This window comes from Camelus dromedarius, chromosome 17 (genome assembly GCF_036321535.1).
Source record: "Camelus dromedarius isolate mCamDro1 chromosome 17, mCamDro1.pat, whole genome shotgun sequence".
NCBI classification, from domain to species: domain Eukaryota; kingdom Metazoa; phylum Chordata; class Mammalia; order Artiodactyla; family Camelidae; genus Camelus; species Camelus dromedarius.
In genome coordinates this window covers 32599699-32621392 of record NC_087452.1, presented here as the reverse complement: position 1 = coordinate 32621392, position 21694 = coordinate 32599699, and the positions used below count along the sequence as shown (strand labels likewise).

The 21694-nt window shown below is 41.8% G+C and overlaps 1 protein-coding gene across 11 annotated transcripts in view; it reads left to right on the top strand.

Moving 5' to 3' along the window:
* The window catches only part of DOCK3 (dedicator of cytokinesis 3), a 299439-nt gene that overhangs the window by 196176 nt on the left and 81569 nt on the right, over positions 1–21694 (top strand). For all 11 annotated transcript variants that reach the window (XM_031470426.2, XM_031470421.2, XM_031470420.2 and 8 more), the window contains exons 14-21: positions 4968–5093; positions 14673–14797; positions 16282–16444; positions 16928–17034; positions 17588–17759; positions 18132–18229; positions 20348–20431; positions 21446–21546. In XM_031470426.2, the coding sequence (XP_031326286.2) occupies positions 4968–5093; positions 14673–14797; positions 16282–16444; positions 16928–17034; positions 17588–17759; positions 18132–18229; positions 20348–20431; positions 21446–21546 (976 nt within the window). The remainder of the gene's footprint in view (positions 1–4967; positions 5094–14672; positions 14798–16281; positions 16445–16927; positions 17035–17587; positions 17760–18131; positions 18230–20347; positions 20432–21445; positions 21547–21694) is intronic.

Genomic DNA, 21694 nt, shown 5'->3' with positions numbered 1-21694 from the left:
AGGGTTTGTCACATTGTGAAGTCTGTGTTTTTCTGAACAAAGATCACATAACCAGCCCCACCCTCAAAGACACAATATCACTTTTTCTATTCTTGTTCAGTGTTAGCATCATCAAGAAAGCCTGACACTAATGAGAATCAGTGATTAGTCTGCCAGTATCCATCATTCTGAAACTAAAATAGGAAATCTTTATTTCAAAGCAGCTTTCATCTTAGCTCAGCTTCTCCTTTTCTTTTTCCCTCCTTTTCTTTTAAAACTGTTTAATGTCTGTCTAAATTTTGGTGTAGTTCTATGTATTAGAATTAATTCTAAACTGAGCATTAATTGCTTAATTAAATTAGAAGCACTATTTAAAAGCCTATGAGACCTAAATAGATATTTTTCCAAAGAAGACATACAGGTGATCAACAGGTACATGAAAAGATGCCCAACATCATCAATCATCAGAGAAATGCAAATTAAAACCACAGTGAAATACCACCTCATACTGTCAGAATATCTGTCATCAAAAAGGACACGAATAACGAGTGTTGGTGAGGATGTGAAGGAAAGGGAACCCTCATACACTATTGGTGGGAATGTAAATTGGTGCAGCCACTGTGGAAAACAGTATGGAGGATTCTCAAAAAAACTAAAAATAAAACTACCATATGATCCAGCAATTCGACTCCTGGGTATATATCCAAAAAAAAAGCACTAATTAAAAAAGATACGTGCACCCTACTGTTCATGGCAACATTATTTATAAGTGCCACATTATGAAAGCAGCCTAGGTGCCCATCAGCAGATGAATGGATAAAGAAGATGTGGTATAAATTCAATGAAATATTACTCAGCCATAAAAAAAGAATGAAATTTTGCCATTTGCAACAACACAGATAGAGTTGGAGGGTATTATGCTAAGTGACATAAGTTAAAGAAAGACAAATATTGTATGATATCACTTACATGTGGAATGTAAGAAGTAAAACAAACTAGTGAACATGACAAAAAAGAAAGACTCAGATATAGAGAACAAACTAGTGGTTACCAGTGGGAAGAGGGAAGCAGGGAGGGACAAGATAGGGGCATGAGATTAAGAGGTACAAACTACTATGTATAAAATCAATAAGCTGCAAGGATAGTTCACAGGGAATGTAGTCAGTATTTTATAATAACTAAATGGAATATAACCTTTAAAAGTTGTGAATCACTATATTGTACACCTAAAACTTACATAATATTGTACATCAGCTATACCTCAATAAAAATACGTATATAATAAGTAAAAATAAAAGCCTATGAACTTTTATATACCCTTTAAGATAGCTATCAAATTTACATAGAACTATGTTTCTCCTGATAGTTTTTAATCTCTAAATTATTTCATAACCTCTTTTATGTAATCTTCTTTGTTTTAACTTCCACAGACCTATTGTAAATAAAACATTGGTCTTAAATGACAACATAAAGTCACTACAAGGCATGACAGTTCCCAAAGTTGTTGAGAAGAACTTTTTTTCTCTATCAGGATCAGGAGATACTCAACTAAGAGTGTCCTCAGAGCAGCCCCAAACTAGAGGCTACAAAGTTTGAGACCCTCAGCTGGAAGTCCTTGAATTCTCAAACTCTGCTGCATGGGCCTCTCTCCTTGTTTCTAAGTGACTGTTTTCTCTTATGTCTGTGCCTGGATGCGAAGGAAGTACATGCAGTGGCTGGAAGAGGGAAGGGAGTCCATATCTTTCACCTAAAATTAGGCTAAACCAAGAGGCAAATCTTGTTTTTAAAATATAGAAAAGTTACTAGCAATTTGGAAAACTGTTCATACCAGTATTTATAGTGTTCTTTGCTTTATTTACTTAATTCGGTTTATGAAGAGCTACTCTTGGCTACAAGTTCTTGGAACGTGATGTAATTAAAACATGGAGAACATTTTAAATGAGAGATGGTGGTAATAATACATTAAAAGAAATAACTGAAAGAGCAGTTTCTACCATCACCTCACCAGGTTCAGATGTCGAATTTTGTCTTACTCCCCAGAGTGAGCAAGGGACCATGCTGTCTTCAGTGTGTGTGATTTTTGTCCAGAACTGACAGATACTGCCCATTTAAGCAGCTAGAAAAGCACTTCCCTTTGTGCTGGGGGCACCACAGGCTTCAGAGAGCCTCAGTTAGGACGGCCCTAGTGAGTGGAGGTCTCCACGTGTTTGTGGGATACCCAGAAGGAGAAATAGGCCGCTTTTCTTTGAAGCGTGTATCTCACTGCTTCTTGGCAAGGCTTAGCTTGGAAGCTTGTTAAGATCTTGGAAATTATGTGTTTCAACTCCCACATTAAAAGAAGAAATTGAAGCTCAAGGAAATGATTTAGTGGCTGAACCAGGAGCCCAGGTTTCCATACTCCAGGCCACTGGCATTTCCACTCTATTGTCAAGCTTCTGAACGTGGGTTTTCCACTGCTGGACTCTGGGGTCTTTGTGTCAGAGAATTTCATAGATTGTTCAAGGATAGTTCTGGTCTTTATTAGTCGCCTTAATTAAAGATACATCTTTATTAAAAATATTAATTCTTTTTGCTATAAACTCTCTCCCTTCTGAGTTAAGCGTCATGGCCAGCTTATTGCCTTGGCAATTCTGTTTCAGAAGTCAGTAGTGTTTTCCCCTCAAGTCAAATCATACAAAAATGCAGAAGGAATTGCGATATCGGTTTTGAGTGCTGAGAGTAAATGCGTCATCCAGCAGTAAACAGATCTCTTAGGTGCAGCTTTGATATGTGTGGCTCTTCATTTCCATTGTTGGCCTCTTAGATATGTAGCCACAAATCCAACTTTTAGCAAATAAAACAGTTGATGCATTGGTTTCCTGTATATTTTTTAATGGCTTTTAAGCACAGCTTTATTTATGTATCTTGGGCTAAAATTAATTTACATTATTAACTCTCATCCAGCTCTTCCACAAGGGATGGGGATGAAGAGGAACTGGGGCCAGGTTGCTGACCCTCCAATGTTCCATATAGGTTTCAGTTTATCCAGTTACTTTCTTATGGAATAGTCTCTAACTTGAGATGAAATTCAGTAAGAAAACAGTTTTCTTGTGTCAGGGATCAGATTAACAGAGAAATTGCATAGACTTAGTTGCTTTCACGCTCTTTGACTTGAGGGCTGGATGGTTGGTGGCAGAACACCAAGTGTTGCTGAGGGACGGTTGTGTACTTGGTAGGTGAGTGGGTCACTTTTCTGTGTTATTCATGGAGGCTCTTTGGTCCTGAGAACCATGCCTTAGCATTATTTGGCATGTGCCTTAATCACCCAGGGTTTCAGAACCAAAAAAGAGATCCAGAAGTTCCAGGATCCCAACCCCTTCAAAAGGAGATGGAGTTTTTTTTCTCCATTTTCTTTTTTTTTTTTTAATTGAAGTGTTGAAGTATAGTTGATTTACAGTATTAGTTTCAGGTATACAACATGTGATTCAGTATTTTTATAGATTATATGCCATTTAAAGTTATTACAAGATAATGATTGTACTTTCCTGTGCTGTACAATATATCCTTGTTGCTTATTTATTTTATACATAGTAGTTTGTATCTCTTAATCCAAGGAATGGAGTTTTTATAGCCTTCATTGGTGGTTTCTTTCATGTTTCATGTGCCTTTTCACTTGCTCTCTTGCATAAACTGAAGCCCTCTTATTGGTCACGTTTGGAGCCGGAGAGCAGCTACTCAGGTTCTCTCTTTTTTTTTTTTTTTTTAACATTTTTTATTGATTTATAATAATTTTATAATGTTGTGTCAAATTCCAGTGTAGAGCACAATTTTTCAGTTATACATGAACATATATATATATTCATTGTCACATTTTTTTTGCTGTGAGCTACCACAAGATCTTGTATATATTTCCCTGTGCTATACAGTATAATCTTGTTTATCTATTCTACATTTTGAAATCCCAGTCTATCCCTTCCCACCCTCAGGTTCTCTTTGAGTAGCTCAGAAGCTACATATGACTTCTTGCCCCTTCAGTCTACATCCTCACAAATTGCACTTGGCATGTCTAGGCCAATTTGGTTGCTCAGAAAATAAGGTGATGGAAGGTAGTCTGTGAGTATTTGAATAAATCCTTGCCAATGCAGAATGGTAAGAGTGCCCTCATGGATTTTTTTTTCCTTTGCCTTCCAACTGCCATCTCAAATTCTGGAAAATGTCTCATCCTTAGCTATCTGCTCCAAGCTAGGCCATCTCCTAGGTCAGTGGATTCCTGTTCACTCAGAGGATATGATTTTAATGATAGCTGTGTAAAGATACCGCAGATAAATGAGCTGAGGTTGTGGTGTAGGGATGAGGACCTCCCAAACTGCTTTCTTCTGCAGAAATCATTGTGGTCTGGGTTCTGGCCCCCAGCCTTTCAGGTTCATAAACTAAATATAATTGAGTCCATCAAGTGATTAGGTTATAAAAATTACTTTAGGGTGACCAAATCCTAAACACAGATTATCTAACCAGAATGCCAACTGGAATACCATATGTCTGCTTTTCAGGGCACTGTGACCCTGGTGTTACTGACACCTGGGACTTCATGGGCATAAGCCCAGGATTTCTTGGGGAGATACATTTAGCTGAAGCAGTGAGATCATCCTGAGGTTCTATCTGGCTGCAGTAGAACTGTATTTCCTCCCCTGACCCAGCAGTGAGAGTACATGTTCCTAGTTACTAGAATACTTGGATCTGCTAGATCAGTGTCTGCGACTCTTCTGTCTGACTTCTCTCTTTCTCTGCTTCTCTGTCCCCTCTCCCCTCTCCATTCCCAGGCCATTCTTATTCTATAACTCTATTGGTTACTGTCTCCATTCTAGCTACCACTTTCTATATCAAAATTTTTCTCAAGAAAAATGCTGGATTTTGCACGTTTTCCTCTGAAAAAACTGTGACTCTTTGTATGTACTACAGTACAGAGTGGAAGTGTGGTTCTGAGTAAGATACTGCTTTTGTTTTTGCAGGTCTTATCATTTCTCTGCAGCTTCTTCGTGGAGACATGGAACAGATTAGGAGAGAAAATCCTATGATATTTAATAGGGGACTGGCAATTACAAGAAAATTGGGATTTCCTGATGTCATCATGCCAGGTAGGCAGAACTTCTTGGGGCTGGGATGGGAGAAGGGTTTGAGGATGGAGTCCAGTGCTTCTCTTATGGTGGAGCGGGTGGTGATGTGTGCGGTGGAGGAACCCTGCAGCCATTAAAAGCCTCTACAGCCGAAGTCAGGTTGCTGGCTGCGGTCTGCAGCCAGTGGCTCCTTTGGCTCTTGTGGCATTTGTTCTTTTCCAGAAGCCCCCATATACGTATATTCACCAGTGCAACATGACAGTCCAGCAGCTGGGCTTCGTTGTCTCCTATGAAGACTAGATGGTAGGATTCAACACAGAACTTCTCATGGGGATGCTTTTTACACTCTTCTCTTTTATTACATTTCTTAGAAAAGAATCCCCTCACAATAACTTCCTCTTTAAGGAAAATAGTGCCTGTAGTATCAATGAATCCCAATTCATGTAGGAATAGCAGATAACATTTCTAGCAGAAAAATGCATTGTAATGAAAAAAAATTATATATTAGGAAAATGGTTCAGACAGAATGGTACAAATTGGGCACTGTGAATAGTACTACCTGGCCGGTTTCTCAGGAATTATTTAACCCCCTTCATCTAATGCCTGATGGGGAGCAAGGGAAGAGAGTGGGAATGCATTGACCCTCAAGTGTGGTTCCAGCAGATCAGTCCCTAGTTCATGCTTCCTAGTCAGGCAGATACAGGCGAAGCTGGAGAAGTGTATCCAAACAGGCCATCGGAGCCAAAGGGGCTGTAGGGAGTGAGGGAACAGTAGAGACATGGCTCAGGTGGATGGCAGGTGGTCTCATAACCACAGAAGATGTGAACAAGGAGGGGGAAAGCAGACCAGGCCAATAGCTGGTTGTCTGGATGGATTACAGAAGGAGTAGACCTACCCCTTCCCTTGAGTTTTAATGTTCCACTGTAAGTTTGTTTGCCATTATTTAAAAGGGTCAAGCCAGACTAGACTGAACTAACTGATTGTGACCAGTCTAAATATCACCTACTTGGCTTCATGGTGCTCTAAAATCCTCTTGTTGGAAATATTTGCCAGCATGTACCCAGAGAGGAGTATGACCTGAGCGTAGGGAAGGCCCATATAATGGATTATAACACTGGCTGCCTTCTAACTGCCCACATTATGCCCAGACTTGTTCTCTGCTGCCTTCATTCTCTCTCCATAGACACTGTGAAAGCAGAGCAAGCTGCTGTGAACAGCTTTCATCTCCTGCTCATGCACACAGGAGGGACTTTTGGATAAGAATCCTGGGCCATTCGGTCAATTCCATATTTATCTTTAAATGTTAAGGAGACTTCATGCTTATGAAAGGCCCCCATCTGGCTGTTGTAGGATTGATGTCCTCCACAGGGTGTTTCTCCCATCATGTCCTGACAGCATTCCTTAGCCCTCTATTGCCCTGGTAATCAGAAAAAGATGAGCCCAGGCATAGTCCTTGGCTTCTTGGTAATGTGTCATTGAAGAGAGAATCAGTGGTTACCAAAATTGACCTTGTGATCTTTTTAAAATCAGATATCCAGGCTCATGATGTGGAGTCATACATTCTTTAAAAAATGTACTTAAAGTCTTTTCTTTCTTTTAAGAAGGTATTTGTCTAAGATTCAGGCATTTCCTTCCTGTTGGCCTTCACAGAGTCATAGAATCAAAACAAAGTGAGCAAAGACTAGAAAAGAACAAGTAAGATTTGTAAAGCAAACTTTAATTTCAAGAGTTACAGTATTCAGACCTCATCTATGGAAAGAGATCTTTCTGTGGAGCACTCTGCATCTCTTTTTATCATTGGCACACAGGCTTATAAAGGACTTTTGGGTATGTTAGACATGACTGTGGAAATCAGCAGTATCAGGCATTGGTGAGGCAAACAGGTTAACGGGGTTTTCCCTCCCTTTGTCCCACAAGGCTGCAACACGGGCAGTCCTGGAATGTGCAGGCTGGAGCTGTGAGTGTACCACCTGCTGCGTTGTCTGCCCTTGAGGTACTGAGTGCTGGAGCTGAAAGTGAAGATTGATTCACAGGCAGGAAGCAGTTCTTGATGCATCTGTCCCTCTTTTACTCTTTCTCCCCCTGAGGAAAGAACTTTTTGAACAGATGGTCACTCTCAGGATTGTATGCTAATAATTGACAGCACCCTTAATGCACCCCAAGATACCATCAGACTGGGTTTGCCACCCTTGGGCAAGGTGATAGGGCTGGCCCTGCAGGTCCTGCTGGAACAGTGGGAAAAGTGTGCAGCAGTGTTTTACACTGTGGTCAACCTGTCTTGGGAACCTGCCTGTGGCAGGAAGTCCCTTGGTAAGGTTGCGCCTCCACCTACAGCTGGCCCACTCTTTACCTGTGGGAATATTGTACCTGGGCTGCAGTGGTCCCTCAGCCCTCACAGTGCTGGCATGACCACATTACAAGTAGTTGCAACTTTTTGACACACAGACATATGGGAAATGAACAAGGAAATAAATTATGTCAGTAACTGTGAGCATGTCAACACTTAAGTCTGAGAAATTAGAGTAAATGGAAAAATTAGAATTATTCATATACTGTGATTCTTATTTTAAAACTACCAGCATTTGGCAGAAACCATCAGACACTCATTTGGGGAGGTCTTTTTTGTTAAATGACCCAGATAGGTCCTTGTCTGTAACTCTGTACAGTTACAGAGTTCAGACAGGCTTTAACCGCCCCGGCATCTAACTTACCATTTTGAGAAAGGTCCTTCCAGTGGTCTCCCCACTGCTTTCCGTGAGCGTGTATGTACACACCACGTGACTGCTGTGAACGGGAGATGTACTGCTCTTTGCCACAGCTGAGCCCTGACTCCATGGCCATCCAGCTGTGCTCATGACCCACGGTAGTGAGCAAGAGGCAAGACACCGTTGCTGGTGGTCTGGGAGGTCCAAGAGAAGGCACATCAATCCAGGAAATGCCATCCTAGATTACAGAAGAATAAATAGATAAGAAAATTTAAGCCTAATTTTGAAACTGAGCACTTAACAATGTTTTGTTGATTTATCACAATATTTCTGTGGGTACTTCCTCCTTTCCTCCAGACTCAGTTTAGTACAAAAGCTAATAACTCCATAGTACACTTTTACTCCTTTCTTAGATTTTTTTCAAGAAAATGGGCAGGAAATACTGGAGCAGGAAAGGCATTTCAGGTGAACAAGTTGAAGTTAACTTTGTTTTCTGTGACTAATGTATCAGAATTAGCCAAAATAAAACTTTAAAGAAAACTGTCAGCCAGAAGACTGTAAACTGAAAGGAATGATCTAAAACCTCTTGCTCAGGAACAGACTGTACCCTTCTCCAGACCACATCTAAGCCCATAGAGATGCGCCACCAGCTTCTATGTAGTTCTCTAATTCTTAGCTTTCCTGGAAAGTCTGTTTCCTGGAGTTGGTGGAAATACAGAGCACTGCCATGGCTTTGTGGGAAATACAACATTTTAACTTGTTTTCTAAGTCTTGAATTTTCAAGATGTCATTAACTGTGGGTGATATGGGCCAAGTTTTCATATTAGTTAAATGAGCTTCTGTCTTGTCAGAAGAAACCTGCCCTTGATTGTGTTCTAGCTGATGACTAAGTGTTTCCTAAAGCAGTAGTTCTCTAGTTTCAGTGTCAGAATCACCAGCAAGGCTTGGAAAAACACAGATCGCTGAGCCCACCCCAAGGGTTTCTGATACAGCAGGATTGGGGTGGGACCCAGGAAGTCGCATTCCTCACAAGCTTTCGAGTGATGGTGATGCTGCTGGTTTAGGACCCTCTTTGAGAACTGGGTCCTACAGAGTAGTCTGCTTTAGGGATGCTTTGCTCCTCCCTGAGTCAGACCTGGCACAAGCTCCTCCCTGGGTTCCTCTCTGTGTTGCCCTGACCTTACCGGTTAGAAGGCAGCAAGCTATGCAGGCATGGCATCCCTCTAGGGAGCCCCCTGACTCTTGCCCTTGTGCTCAGAAATACACTCTGTCCTTTGTTTTGACCCCTGATAAAAAGTGCATGCTTCATCACCAACCTGCAAGTGAGGTTATTTTCTCTTTTCCTGTTTGTCTTAATTGTTCTTGTTTCTCTCTGTGCTGTCCCCTCATTCTCGCCCCTTTCTTTCTGGTGCAGAGATGAAGATAGTTGGGTGTAAGTTCCTGCTTTTGTGTGTCCTGTCTGCTTTTTGCCTGCTTTGTTTCCATCTTCATTTGTTTCATGGAATGTTGCAATACTCGGGTGGGATGTCATGTACATTATTAATCCTTCATCAGCCTCACATTTTGGGATGACTGACCAGACATTAGAGAAGCTGCCAGCTCAGCCTAGGAAACTGTGTATTACTTTGGGTGTTCATTAAGATCAGAGAAAACTAAGGACATGTTGGAATGTTTAGAAAACCGTAACAAGCCCTAGGTATATATAGATACAGGGATGGATTTATATGAGGTAGATCAGCTACTCCCATTGAAAAGAAAATGCGTAGTGCTTATCCCAAGCTACAGAGAATCAGAAAGGCAGAAAGCTTTTCTTTTCAGCTCTGCTGGACACATCTCATACAAACAGCAAACACACAGAGACATGACTTTTGAAGGAAAGCTCTCCTCAAGAGAGTGATGAAAGTATTTACCACAAGTAGATTCATAAGACTGTTGTCAGTCTGAGTGTCAAATGAAGCTTTGGCAATATCTTTAAGGCATTGTTTAGGAATGATTATGTCTAATCCTACAGCAGGTAGGAAGACCATCACATCCCTTGCCCAGGAAAGGAGTAAGCATATACAGTGATGTCACACTATGCCCATTCCTGTCATCCTGTTGGAGCGGATAACATCACTGACTTGTAGCAATAGAAACCAGTAGAAGTGTGACACTGAAGACATGGTTAGAAAAATAAAGAACCTGTCTTTCCTGGATACTCTAAAGAAATCCTCCCAAGAGCCTTTTTATTTAGTCTCTTCCTCAAAATAAGAACTACTACAACATAAAACATTAGTGATGTGTCTGAAACTGTCCATATTGAATGGTAGTTAGCATCTCCACATCTCCGTGAATGCTGTCAGGAGACTCCTAATCTGACAACAGGTCAAATTGGCACCATCTCTAGCAGGCTGCTGTGTCTGCTGGGAGAAAGTTAATTCTAGTTTTTAGTCTTAAGGGAAAGAAAACACTATCCATAGAAGCCCTTCCTAATCCTATCTAGGATTAGACAAGGTCTAAATAATACAGTATTAGATACTATTATCCTAGAACCCAAAGCCTCCAAATATGTGACATGAGTAATTTATACAGAAGGAACATGAATATAATAAAGAATCCAAATAAGACCAAGTGTCCTAACCTGTGTGGGCTGTCCTGGATCATTTTTCCTGGGGTAGAATCCCACCTAGGCTGGGACAGTGTCGTTCCCAAATTCCAGGTAAGGCTGCAGTGTTTAGTAAGAGATTCTTTTGCCAACAGACATTCTGGTGCCTGAGCTGTACCTCAGAGGTTCTGCAACCTCTACAGAGACTGCTCTTAGAGAAGACCCGAAGAGCACCTTGTGAGCTGCTTCTCCAGAATCCTGCTGGAGGGCAGGTCTTTGGAGGACTAGACCTGGCCACTGAGCCATGCAATTCTCTCACTGCCGGATGCAGCTCTGTCACAGTGCTCCCCAGCCCCTGAATCTTTCTTGTAGTTGAAAAGCACTGTTTCATTCTAAGACCTCTCACTCCCTAAGAACCCATGTTACCGACCAATACCTGATATAATAAGATGGCCTCAGGTTCACTACTCTGCTCCTTCCCAACAGCTATTAAATGTAGATTTATAGGAATCTGGACTTTTAATGTGTAGTTGCAGTGTAGTGATGCTGTTATTGACAAATGAACACTCCAAGTGTCAGCAAACTATATATAGCCTACAGGCCAAATCCAACCAGCAGCCTGTTTTTGTACTAACTACCAGCTGAGAATGGTTTTTTACATTTTAAAAGAATTGTGAAAACAAAGAACATGTGAGAGTGATCTGTATGATCCACAAAGCCTAGAATACTTAACTATCTGGCCTCTTATAGAAAAAGTTTGCCAACCTCTGCTTACTCTTAAGTCCTTAGTTCTGTGGCATGCATCTATACCAACAATTGGCACTGGTTGCCATGTGAAACTGTGAAAGGGACAAAGATTATTTACTCTGAAGCTCTCTTACAAGAACAACCTCATCCATTCATCTTTCCATTCAAGGAACTCTGTTGCACGTTAGCCGAGCACCAGTCATTCAGAGAAATGAAGCATTGCTGATGTTGTTAGATGCTCTGCCAACCTTGGGAAGCAGAGGACACCTAACAAAGGGAGGCAGGGCTGCCCTCATCAATACTTAATCCCACTCCCCACGGAGAAACCTCCCCTCTCCCAGCATTCCTCCATGCTGCCTGAGAGCTGCCCAGTTCCCCACCCCCAGCTAAATTTCACGAACGTCTTCCCAGCAGATTCCCACTTTCTGGTCCCCTGGTGTTAAACCCTGGAGAGCATCAGAATTACCTGATGATCATTAAAAATACATGTATACAAGCCCCACCCAAGGCCTACTGGCATCTCAAGGGGTGAATGTTAGAAACCTAGTTTTAACAAGCTCCCCTGGGTGATTCACATATAGCCAGCCAGTGGTCTGCAGACTAACTGCAGAAACCACTATTCAGGCCTCTCTTTCCCATCCTTATTGTAATGTGCCCATTCTCATCCCTCTCCTGGTAATATTTCCTGAAAATTGTTTCTGAAGTTTACAGGAGCTTCCTGGAGACAGTACCTTAACCCAAAGGCATGATTCCACTTGTAGGCTTGTGAACATGTAACATGCGATAAGGACAGCTAAAGAGCAGAGATCCTGGGAGGCTCCCTGTAAGGCAGGCCTGGGTCATTAGATCCTGGAGCTTTTCGCATTTGTTTCTTCTATTCCAGGAGAATTAGTGGAGAGCTCTATTTAAATGATCCCCCAGAGAGCTTTTGACAAGAAGGCCCTAACAACATTAACTATCACGAAGTGTCATTCTCAAAATTGAGGCTATAATTTGCAAAATTGCAACCCATAAGGCAGCCTAATACCCGTTCTAACTGAGAACGGCCCTGGTCTAGGCAGGTCTGCTCTCCAAATAACAGAGTGGCCAGAGATCTGATGAAATCAGGCTGCTTGAGTCTGTAACTCAGAGGGCACTTATATCGATAAATTTTCTCAGCTAGATGATCACCAAAGTCACTCTTTTTAAACAGAAAATTTTTACGTAAGACTATCTCAGTCCTTCCATTTGAAATTGGCATTTTGGTTTAAAATGCCCTGGAGAGTTGCTGTGTAGAAACTGTGAGCTCACTCTATAAAACCAACACAGACCAAATTCTGTCATTGTTAATCCCCAAGACAGTGCTCAATTTTATATTAATATTTTGTACATTACTAGGAAAAGTTTGAAATGTCTCATTTAAGGACGTATTCATTGTAATATGGTTAACCTTAATATAGAGCTGCAGAAATTTAAAACGTACAATCTAGAATTGTATTGCTGACAGCCAGCAGCTGCTTGTAGAAGTCACGTGGATTATCTTGAGAATAACTTCCAGGGTAATTTTAAACAAAGCACCTATTCCTTAGACGAGACATTAAAATCCTCTAGGCTGTTCACTTTATGCCAAGTCATCCTAGAAATGGAATAATTACTTAAATTCCATAGAAAAGCTAATAAGTAACTAAAAGGCTTTTATCAGAAGGTGCATGTTTCAATTGTTAAACATTCAAAGAGTAATCAACTCTGATTTATCCCATTATAATAGCAATAATCCATAGTAAAGTTCCCAGTTAACTTTGAATTTTACTTTCAGGACTGATTTTATTCGATTTCTGTCCTGATACTAGCAAACTGATGAATCTGAGTTTCTCTTCTCCTTCTGCTAGCCTTCTCCACCCTCTCTGCACACGTGAGTGTTGTTTTAATGGTATGCCAGGAGGACCCAAGCAGTGATGTCCAAAAGAGGCAGATTAAAGTTCCAAACTCATCAGAATTCAAAGTAGAAGCTCTCCTCAGCCCAGGAGGAAAGTCTGTGCGGACTACAAGGGTGGGCGCCCTAAAGTCTGTCCCACCTACCCAGCAGTTGCATTTGTGTGTGATTTTCAGAACACATTTTCCTCTTCCCTCCATGGTGGCCTCAGGGCTATTTGTTTGGGGAAAATGACTTTCACACATTAGAGGAAGTTCTCTGGGCTGTCAAAGAATTGCTTCCCCACTTGTGCCAAGGTATTTTGAGAGCATCATGTGACCAGATAACCATAATTGCACTCTTGGGGTGCCTGAAGAATAGATGGTCTGGTCAGGAAGACCCCAAAAGCCCAAGATATATGCCAGACCTGGCCTTTCACTATTTCATGCATAAGAGACACTCAGGCACTTCCAAGTTAGGAAGGGTAGGCAGTGCAGAAAAGAGGTCGTCATCATTATCTGACCAATCTGGGAAAACTCACTTGCTAACCAAAAACAAAACCTCTTTATGCCATTGTGATTCCAAGTAATGAACAGATTTAGATAGGCCAGTTTTTCTAAAAACAGAAGTAGAAAGAATTTCTGGCTTCTGAATTGGCTTGCTTTGCAAGTTAATTGTTCCATTAACTTTCAGTTGATTTCTTCAGGCTGCTAACACATCTTCACTTTGGCCTTACCTGTTTTCCTTTGCCATTTTCTTCCTTTAAAGATTTTTTCCCCCACAGCCTTTACTATGTTTTTTTGAAAGTCAAAACCCTTCTATAAAATGTGTAAGTAAAACTGTTCATGTTACAGGTTTAGAAGCCTAATTAATAAGCTCTTCCTATACATGGAAAGACAATCCCATCCCCCCTAAAAAACAGATGTGAGTTAGATCATTTCAGAACTGCAGTTTGAGCTACTCCTGCTCAGTCTCAAGCAGCAGGTATGAGCTGTGTGGGCTGGAGTCAGAGCGCGGCGAAGAAGGGCACAACAGACTGTCACCAGTGTTTTAGCACCTGTGCTTCTGGAGAATCATCTGCTCCCAGAGCACCTGCAACAAAAAGAAGAAAAACTAACAGTCCGGTGACTTCTGCCTGGCATTCCAGCAGGGAGTAGGATTTGGAGATAAGCCTCCAGAAGGAAATAGTGTATCCTTTAGTTGGACTCAGAAGGGTTAAGGGTTGCACAAAGAAAACCTAGAAAAGACAAAGGAAACTACTTTTTTTTTTTTTTTTGAAGGAAAGGTGGAGGGAATGGTAGTTAAGACATAGACGTGATTAAAATAAGTGTTATCCCCGTTGATTCTAAAATCTTTCCTCATTGGGAGGCTTAGATTACAGTTATTCTCCTGAAGGGGAGAGAGACTGAGCAGTTACCTGAAGTCTGCCTTTTCCCACCCTCGGCAAGCTGTGGTGAGCACCTTTAGCATTCAGATTTAGAGAGCAAATGACTAACCAACCTGAGTTCTGCTGCTCTGATAACTGGTAGAATGTCCATTGTTATTAACCAAGCTTGGAATGCCCTGGGCACCCACCTGACCCTTGAAGGACCCAAATGCTAGCCTTGTCCTCCATGCATACAGGGCAGTGCGGCTTCTGTGGTCATGAAAACATGACTTTTCTTTCCCTACAGGCGATATCCGCAATGACCTGTACCTAACCCTGGAGAAGGGGGATTTCGAGAGAGGGGGAAAGAGTGTACAGAAGAATATTGAAGTGACCATGTATGTGCTTTATGCAGATGGAGAAATCTTGAAGGTAAGCTTTGCCAGTCAGTTTGGAGTGGAGCCTAATCCTGTAAAAATTTTAGTGCTTCTGTGGACTTGGTCCAGAGACCCATTCTCCTCAGGAAGGACTGAATTCAAATCACCCCATATGCACTCTTCTCTGCCTGTTCCTTTCTTCAAGGAATCCATGCAGCATGCTCTGATAATGACTTCTAGTGTCACACAGCCTTTTTAGAAACTTCCTACTGTCTGACCTGAATCCTTCCTGCTCCAATTTAGACCTATTCCCTTTAGTTCTGTCCTACATGTTACTTTTTCTGCTACCTGTCTAGCATCGAGCTGCCAACTTTTGGTAACTGTTACTAGTTCCCACTCTTTTTGTTCCTTGAGCTAATACAGGAAGTTATATTTGTTCTTTAGTAAAAGGTGGGACTTAGGTACTTGCTGGTTCCAAGTTATGGGACAAGGAATAGCAGACTCAGGCCCTAAAAGACTATTTCTAGCCAGTGCAGTACAAGGATTCTCTGTCACTCTTCATTAAAAGTGAAGACCGGGAGTGCTGTTTTTCTACTGCCATTATGTCAGTTTTCCCCTCAGCCATGTCATGGTGAAGTCCCTGGCAAATAAAAAGACACCATTTGTGTATCACTTGGTAGAGGGAAATCAGACTTTTACAAACCTTGCTTCTATACGTTGACAACAGCCTTATGTAGACAGCCTAGGAATGATCATCTACATTTTATAGAAGGAAAAATGTAAAATTAGTCAAAATCATCTCCCAAAGTTAGAAAGAAACAGAAGATAATGTTGAAATGGTGGTAGAAAAAGTGATTTGTGTGTCATTTTAAAAACCCACCTCAAGAACTAAGTCATGTCCATTGTTTGCTGGATAATGCTGAGGTTAGCAGAGCTGTCAGCTGTTGACACTGCCCCATGTGGACAGGGAACTGCTCCTGATTGTATTGCCCACAGCAGACAGGGAAAGGGCATGGAATTGCATCTTCACAGCAATACTTGGGAACCAGGGTCAAGTTAAGTCTGGTCTACCTTGATTATATCCAAGGATAGTCAGCCAAGGGCAGCCTAAAATGCCAGTGCACCATTGGGCTGAAGATTAGAAAACAAGCACTCTCCTCTTAATTCTTTAATTATTTTTCTGATCTTGAAAGTGCTGTGTAAGTTGACTTCTCCTCTGAGTTCATTGTTTCCTTTCTTAATGAGGATGAAGAGCCAACCTTAGTGATTCAGACACACCACCAGGTTTGTTGAACAATATATGTGGTTACTTCTGCCCCAAGGAAAACAAGGAGCATTGTGACTGCTGATTCCTTATGCCATCTGAACAGTTGTTTCCAAAAGTATCAAATCTAAGTCAAATGAATTTTCTCATCTAAAAGATTTGGCCTGATGGGAAAATGAGACCTGCACAATGGGGAAAGTGAAGTGTCCTCATAACACAGAAATCCAGGGGGTTCCTCCAGGAAGATAGTACCTTACTTTGCTTCTCTCTTCCAGGATTGCATCAGCTTGGGTTCAGGAGAGCCGAATAGGAGTTCCTACCACTCCTTCGTCCTCTACCACAGTAATAGTCCTCGCTGGGGAGAAATTATCAAATTGCCCATCCCCATTGACCGGTTCCGGGGCTCCCACCTGCGCTTTGAGTTCAGACACTGTTCTAGTGAGTGAGACTTCTCGTCACATTCCTTTGAGGATATGAATATAACCCTTTCCTCTCTGGAACAGAATTAAGAGGGTTCTTACTATTGGGGCAAGAAAATTAGATGGGATGTCATCAGAAGTTGTTCATTAGACAGTAATTCAAAAACATGGGCTCTGGTCTTGACTTTGCCTAGCATCTGCCCTGGACCCTCTGTCATTCCCTTTTGGGGGTTTCCTTTGTATGCTGCTTCTTAAAGAGGGCCTGCTTTATCAAGACTAGCAATTTAGTTTCTATTTGGGTCTGGATACCCTGTGTACCTTGGAATATAAATGGATACTCAGTCTAGTGCATCTCTCATCATTTTTGCCATCGGGTTACTACCTAATTAATGAACAAAATAAGGAACAAAGAAGTAAAGAGCATAAGTGATAAGCAAAAAGGGAATTTCTGTTAAAAAGCAAAGTTTGGGGCAAAACAACTAACTCTTGGCTCTGATTACAGCAAAGGACAAAGGGGAAAAGAAACTCTTTGGCTTTGCATTCTCACCCCTGATGCGGGACGATGGCACCACCCTCTCAGATGACATCCATGAGCTCTATGTATACAAGGTATGGGGCCTGGCTGTCTCTCACCCCGCTGAGGCCACTCTCACACGTGGTTCTCAGTTATGTAGTGTTCACTGGGCGGGCCAGGGTGTCCAGGGTGGTGAGCTGGTGGAGACAGCAGGACAGCTGTGGGCAGGCTTTTGTCTTCTAAATGTGGTGGGTTTCCTCCCACAAGTAATGCCAGCAGGGCCTTTGTTTCCCACCTCCTACTCCATTAGTAATGGAAATCTGTTCCAATACCTCTGTGCCATTGTGGCCTTGGCTAGTACATTCAGAGACCTGCTATTTGGGATTGTGGTTCTGTCAACTGTTGTAGCTGGTACTCTAGGTTGCCTGCACACCAGGCAGAGGCCACATGCCCTGCCATGTTCTCAAAAGCCGTGTAAGCCATTCTGGGGAGTTTCTGAACAGAAAGCACTCTTTTAAGAGGACCTGAGGCCCAAGGTCCGGCCTTAGGAAGATGAGGGCAAACATCAACCCAGGAATCCCTTGGGACCTGATTTTTACACATGGCATGGCTCAAGAGACATTTTATGTTCTCTACTTTTGCCTGCAGTGTGATGAGAATAGCACGTTTAACAACCACGCTCTGTACCTGGGCCTGCCCTGCTGCAAAGAGGACTACAATGGCTGTCCTAACATCCCCTCCAGCCTCATCTTCCAGCGCAGCACCAAAGAGTCTTTCTTTATTTCCACACAGCTCTCTTCCACCAAACTCACCCAGAACGGTAGGTGATGATGCCTACAGGGTGGTGCCCTGCACTGTCTTCAGTTGCTGGTTCCATGTTGTTGGTATATGTTAAGAGAGACAGAAAATACCACTTTTTCATGCCACAGTGAGGGGATTCTTTCCATTCAAAGTTGAAGGAATCATTTGGCAGTAGCAGCCTATGAGGTTTCCATGGTTTTAGCAGCTCACTAGTGCACTGTCAGACTTCACAGATGTGTCTTTAGCCTTGATCTCAGCACTCAAGACGCTGTTGTACTGCTCACAGCTATTTCTCTTGCTCCAGATCCCACTTGCCCTTGGCAGGGAGAGTCTGGGCTTTGCTTGTCCATGACATAGACAGGGTTCACCATCTTTTGGGCTTGCTTCCTAGTGGACCTCCTTGCTTTGCTGAAATGGAAGGCCTTTCCAGACCGGATCATGGACATCCTAGGGCGGCTGCGGCATGTCAGCGGGGAGGAAATTGTTAAGGTACGTCTTCACGCAGTTCACACATGCTGCCTGAGCAAGAATCTGGCCATAAGGCCTTATTTCCCCTTGATTTCTGCCAGTAAGCCTCTAAGACCACTTTTGGAGATTATATAATTAGCTGTCTAGAAATAAAAAAAAATTTTTTAATTAGCCTCTTTTTTTAAAGGAGATATCACATCAATTTTATCACCTTTCAGAAACTGTATTTAAGCTTTAAGCCAATTTTCTGACTTGTTTTTCTTCCTAGAAAGCAAAACAGTAACTAAAGGGCAGTGGTAAAAGCACCCTCTCAGAAGTAGTCTCAGCCTGCAAGCCTCTAGGTCTCTCTCTCTCTCTTCCTCGGTTCCCTCACTTTGTAACGCTTTATTTACCACAGACCCAGCCTAATGTCTTTCTGGCTCTACTCTCTTGACTCTCTAGAGGAACTCTCAATACTCTACATTAACTGTAACTGCTGATTTTCCCCAGTCTCTCACTTAGATTATGTATGAGAGAACTGTTCCTTATTCCCAGCCTCAACTGCTTTATGAAATACTTTTGTGGCATTTCCTATCAAAGGCCTGAGCAGACTGACTGCAACACTGCCAGACCCTAGTTGTTTTCTATAGGGCTTCCCTGCACTTTGTAGAAACCAGCCTTTTGCCTTACCTGACTTTAGCTCTAGAAAACCCCCAGGCACTTCCTGATGGTGACAGCCCAGCAGATGGATTCTACACAATGGACTGAACTCAGATGAAGGAAAATGGAGGTGCTTTTGGTGATCAGCAAGAGCAGTGGAATGTAGGATAGAAATTAAATCTCAAGAAGGCAACCTGTCTATCAGTGTGCATGCTAACTTCTGTCGTTAGCACAGATGCACTGTCCATACTTTCATTTTACAGCTCCATTGACTCAATACCACACATCATGGTGTCTTCAAATGAGGAACAGTTTTAAAGCTGTGTACCTCTTTGCACTTTTATGGAGTCCTGTATAAACTTTGTGTTAATTAATTGATCAGAGTATCATAAAGTTTTAAAAGAACTCTTTTCAAATAAGCTAATACTAGTTTTTGAAACTTAAGATAAATTTACACTCCATACATTTTTTTCCTTCTAAACACATTAAAAATATTAACCAGTAAACAGACCAGGTATTAAGAAAAGTCTATGATCTCTGTAAGGCTGAGTTGATGCATCCCTGACAGGAGAACATCCTAGTAGCACATCTGATTTTAGCATCAATATTTGTCTCAAACCAAAAGAGAATGTAAAGAGAATATGCTAGTGTTTTAAATTTTTTTACTTTTTATTAGAAGATTTGAAACATACAAAAAAAGTAGATAGACTAGTATATATAACCCTGCATGTACCCACCACCCAGCCCCAACTATCATCATAAACCTTTGGCCAGTCCTGCCCATCAACCCCCCACCCATGCCTTCTATCTTACATTGTTTTGAAATAAGTTGTAAACATTGTATCATTAAATTGAATTTTGACCTATTTATTATTCTCTCCCAGGACTTTTGCATTTTAGAAAGAAAAAGGCTCATGCTCAAAAAAAAAGATTCTTCCAGATCTTTTACCCTCATTGACAGTCCTCATCAGCTACACTCTCCCTTCTTCAGGGATACTTATTTCTAGACCAAAAAATAGTTTCTGTTGGTAAGGCCTAGATTGCCCCACCCTCATCCAGATGTCCTCTACAGAGCAAGGCCATAGTAGAGAATGAGGGACTACTGAACCTTATGGGTGTCCCAGGAAAGTGACCTCTTTTTCTCAAAACGAATTTGCCATCAAAATTATTTAGATTATCTCTATTTCAAGATTACTGTTCTACATGGATGTCCTAGGTTTTTTAGGTAATTGTTCTTTCCTTGGAAGTTTAGCACTTACCCAACAGGAAGAGCCTTTCTGGGTCTCTCTCTCAGGGCCCTTTGGACTATAAGCACACACCCCAGGTCCACCTGGTTGTCTCTTAGCTTGGTGGAGGCGGGGTACTAGATTGTTTATAAGTGGTGGTGTGAGATCTTAGATCTTTGACTGTTTATTGGGAGATAAATTCATTGATGTGTGGAAGTCTGACCATGCGTACAAGGTCCTAAGACCTGAACCTTTGACTTTTATGCTTTTGCAGTTTCTTCAGGACATCTTAGATACACTCTTTGTGATTTTGGATGATAATACAGAGAAATACGGCCTGTTGGTGTTTCAATCTTTGGTAAGGCTCACCTTTCCTGATTTTTATTAATTATTACTGTCACATATTTTTAAAAATCTACGGATAACAGTTTATTAGAGAGACTCAATACAAGATGTAGATACTTTCTAGTAGAAAAGGAACTGAGGCATGTCACCCAAGGAAAACCAACAACCAACCTATCAGGCAGATCTCTGCGAGATCAAATTTGAAGAATTCAGTGTGGTCAGGTCTGGACCTCAACTTTGTAGTTTTGATACTCAGTCTCACCACTATTGCATGGTTGCCTACCCCCTGAAATAGTGACCTTCACCAACAAAAGGCCCAGAGACTAATACAGGAAATAGGACAGCCCGGTTTTGCACTTCTAAAGTAGGATACAGTCACCACCAGGAAAGGCAGAGACTCACTTGTTGTGGTTTGAGCATCACACGCTCCCTCTGCAGTTGTTTGGGAACCAGAATCCCAGAAGGTGGCTTAGTGAGAATGGATAGTGATTTGAATGGTTAGTGCATTTTCTTTAACATATCCAGTCCCATAGGAGGGCTGTGTATTCAAGGAGAATCAAATACTCTAAGTCTACCTGATAGATGAGGAGCAGAGGCAAGAATTAGAATGGTACTTGCAATGTTTGTGTCTCTCACTTTTCTTCCTCACTTCATTGGCCAGCCAGCCCCATGCACAGACTTTCGTAGGCGGGTTTGGCTCAGCATACAATTTTTTTTTTTTGAGACATCTTAGTGTTTATGCCACCTACGCGGGTATTGTTTTGCCTTCCCCTGGTCCATGTTGTACCGCCCAGCATTATTGTGAAGAGAGAAGCTCAAAGACTGGCATAGACAGATGAGTCCCAAGTTTGAAATGGGAGGCCAGAACGAACATGATGGAAATACAGACACAGAATGGAAATCTTACATTCCGTGGAAACACTAGAGAAAACAACGAGAGTTTGCCATTCCTTGAAGAATCAAGAGTTGTTTCCTGGGGATAGGTTTGAGTCCCCCAGTGAACCCTACTATCCTCCATCTCTCCCAGGTATTCATCATCAACCTGCTCCGAGACATCAAATATTTCCATTTCCGGCCTGTAATGGACACATACATCCAGAAGCACTTTGCTGGAGCCCTGGCATACAAGTAGGTAGTGCTTGGCATCATCATTAGGACTTGTGTTTGTATAGAAAGACAGGCTTTTAAAAAGTTCACTGGCAACCACCATTCATTCAGCTGACGTTTATTTTAAAGCTTCATTTATCTGTTTTTTTCTAGCTGTCGTAAAATACAC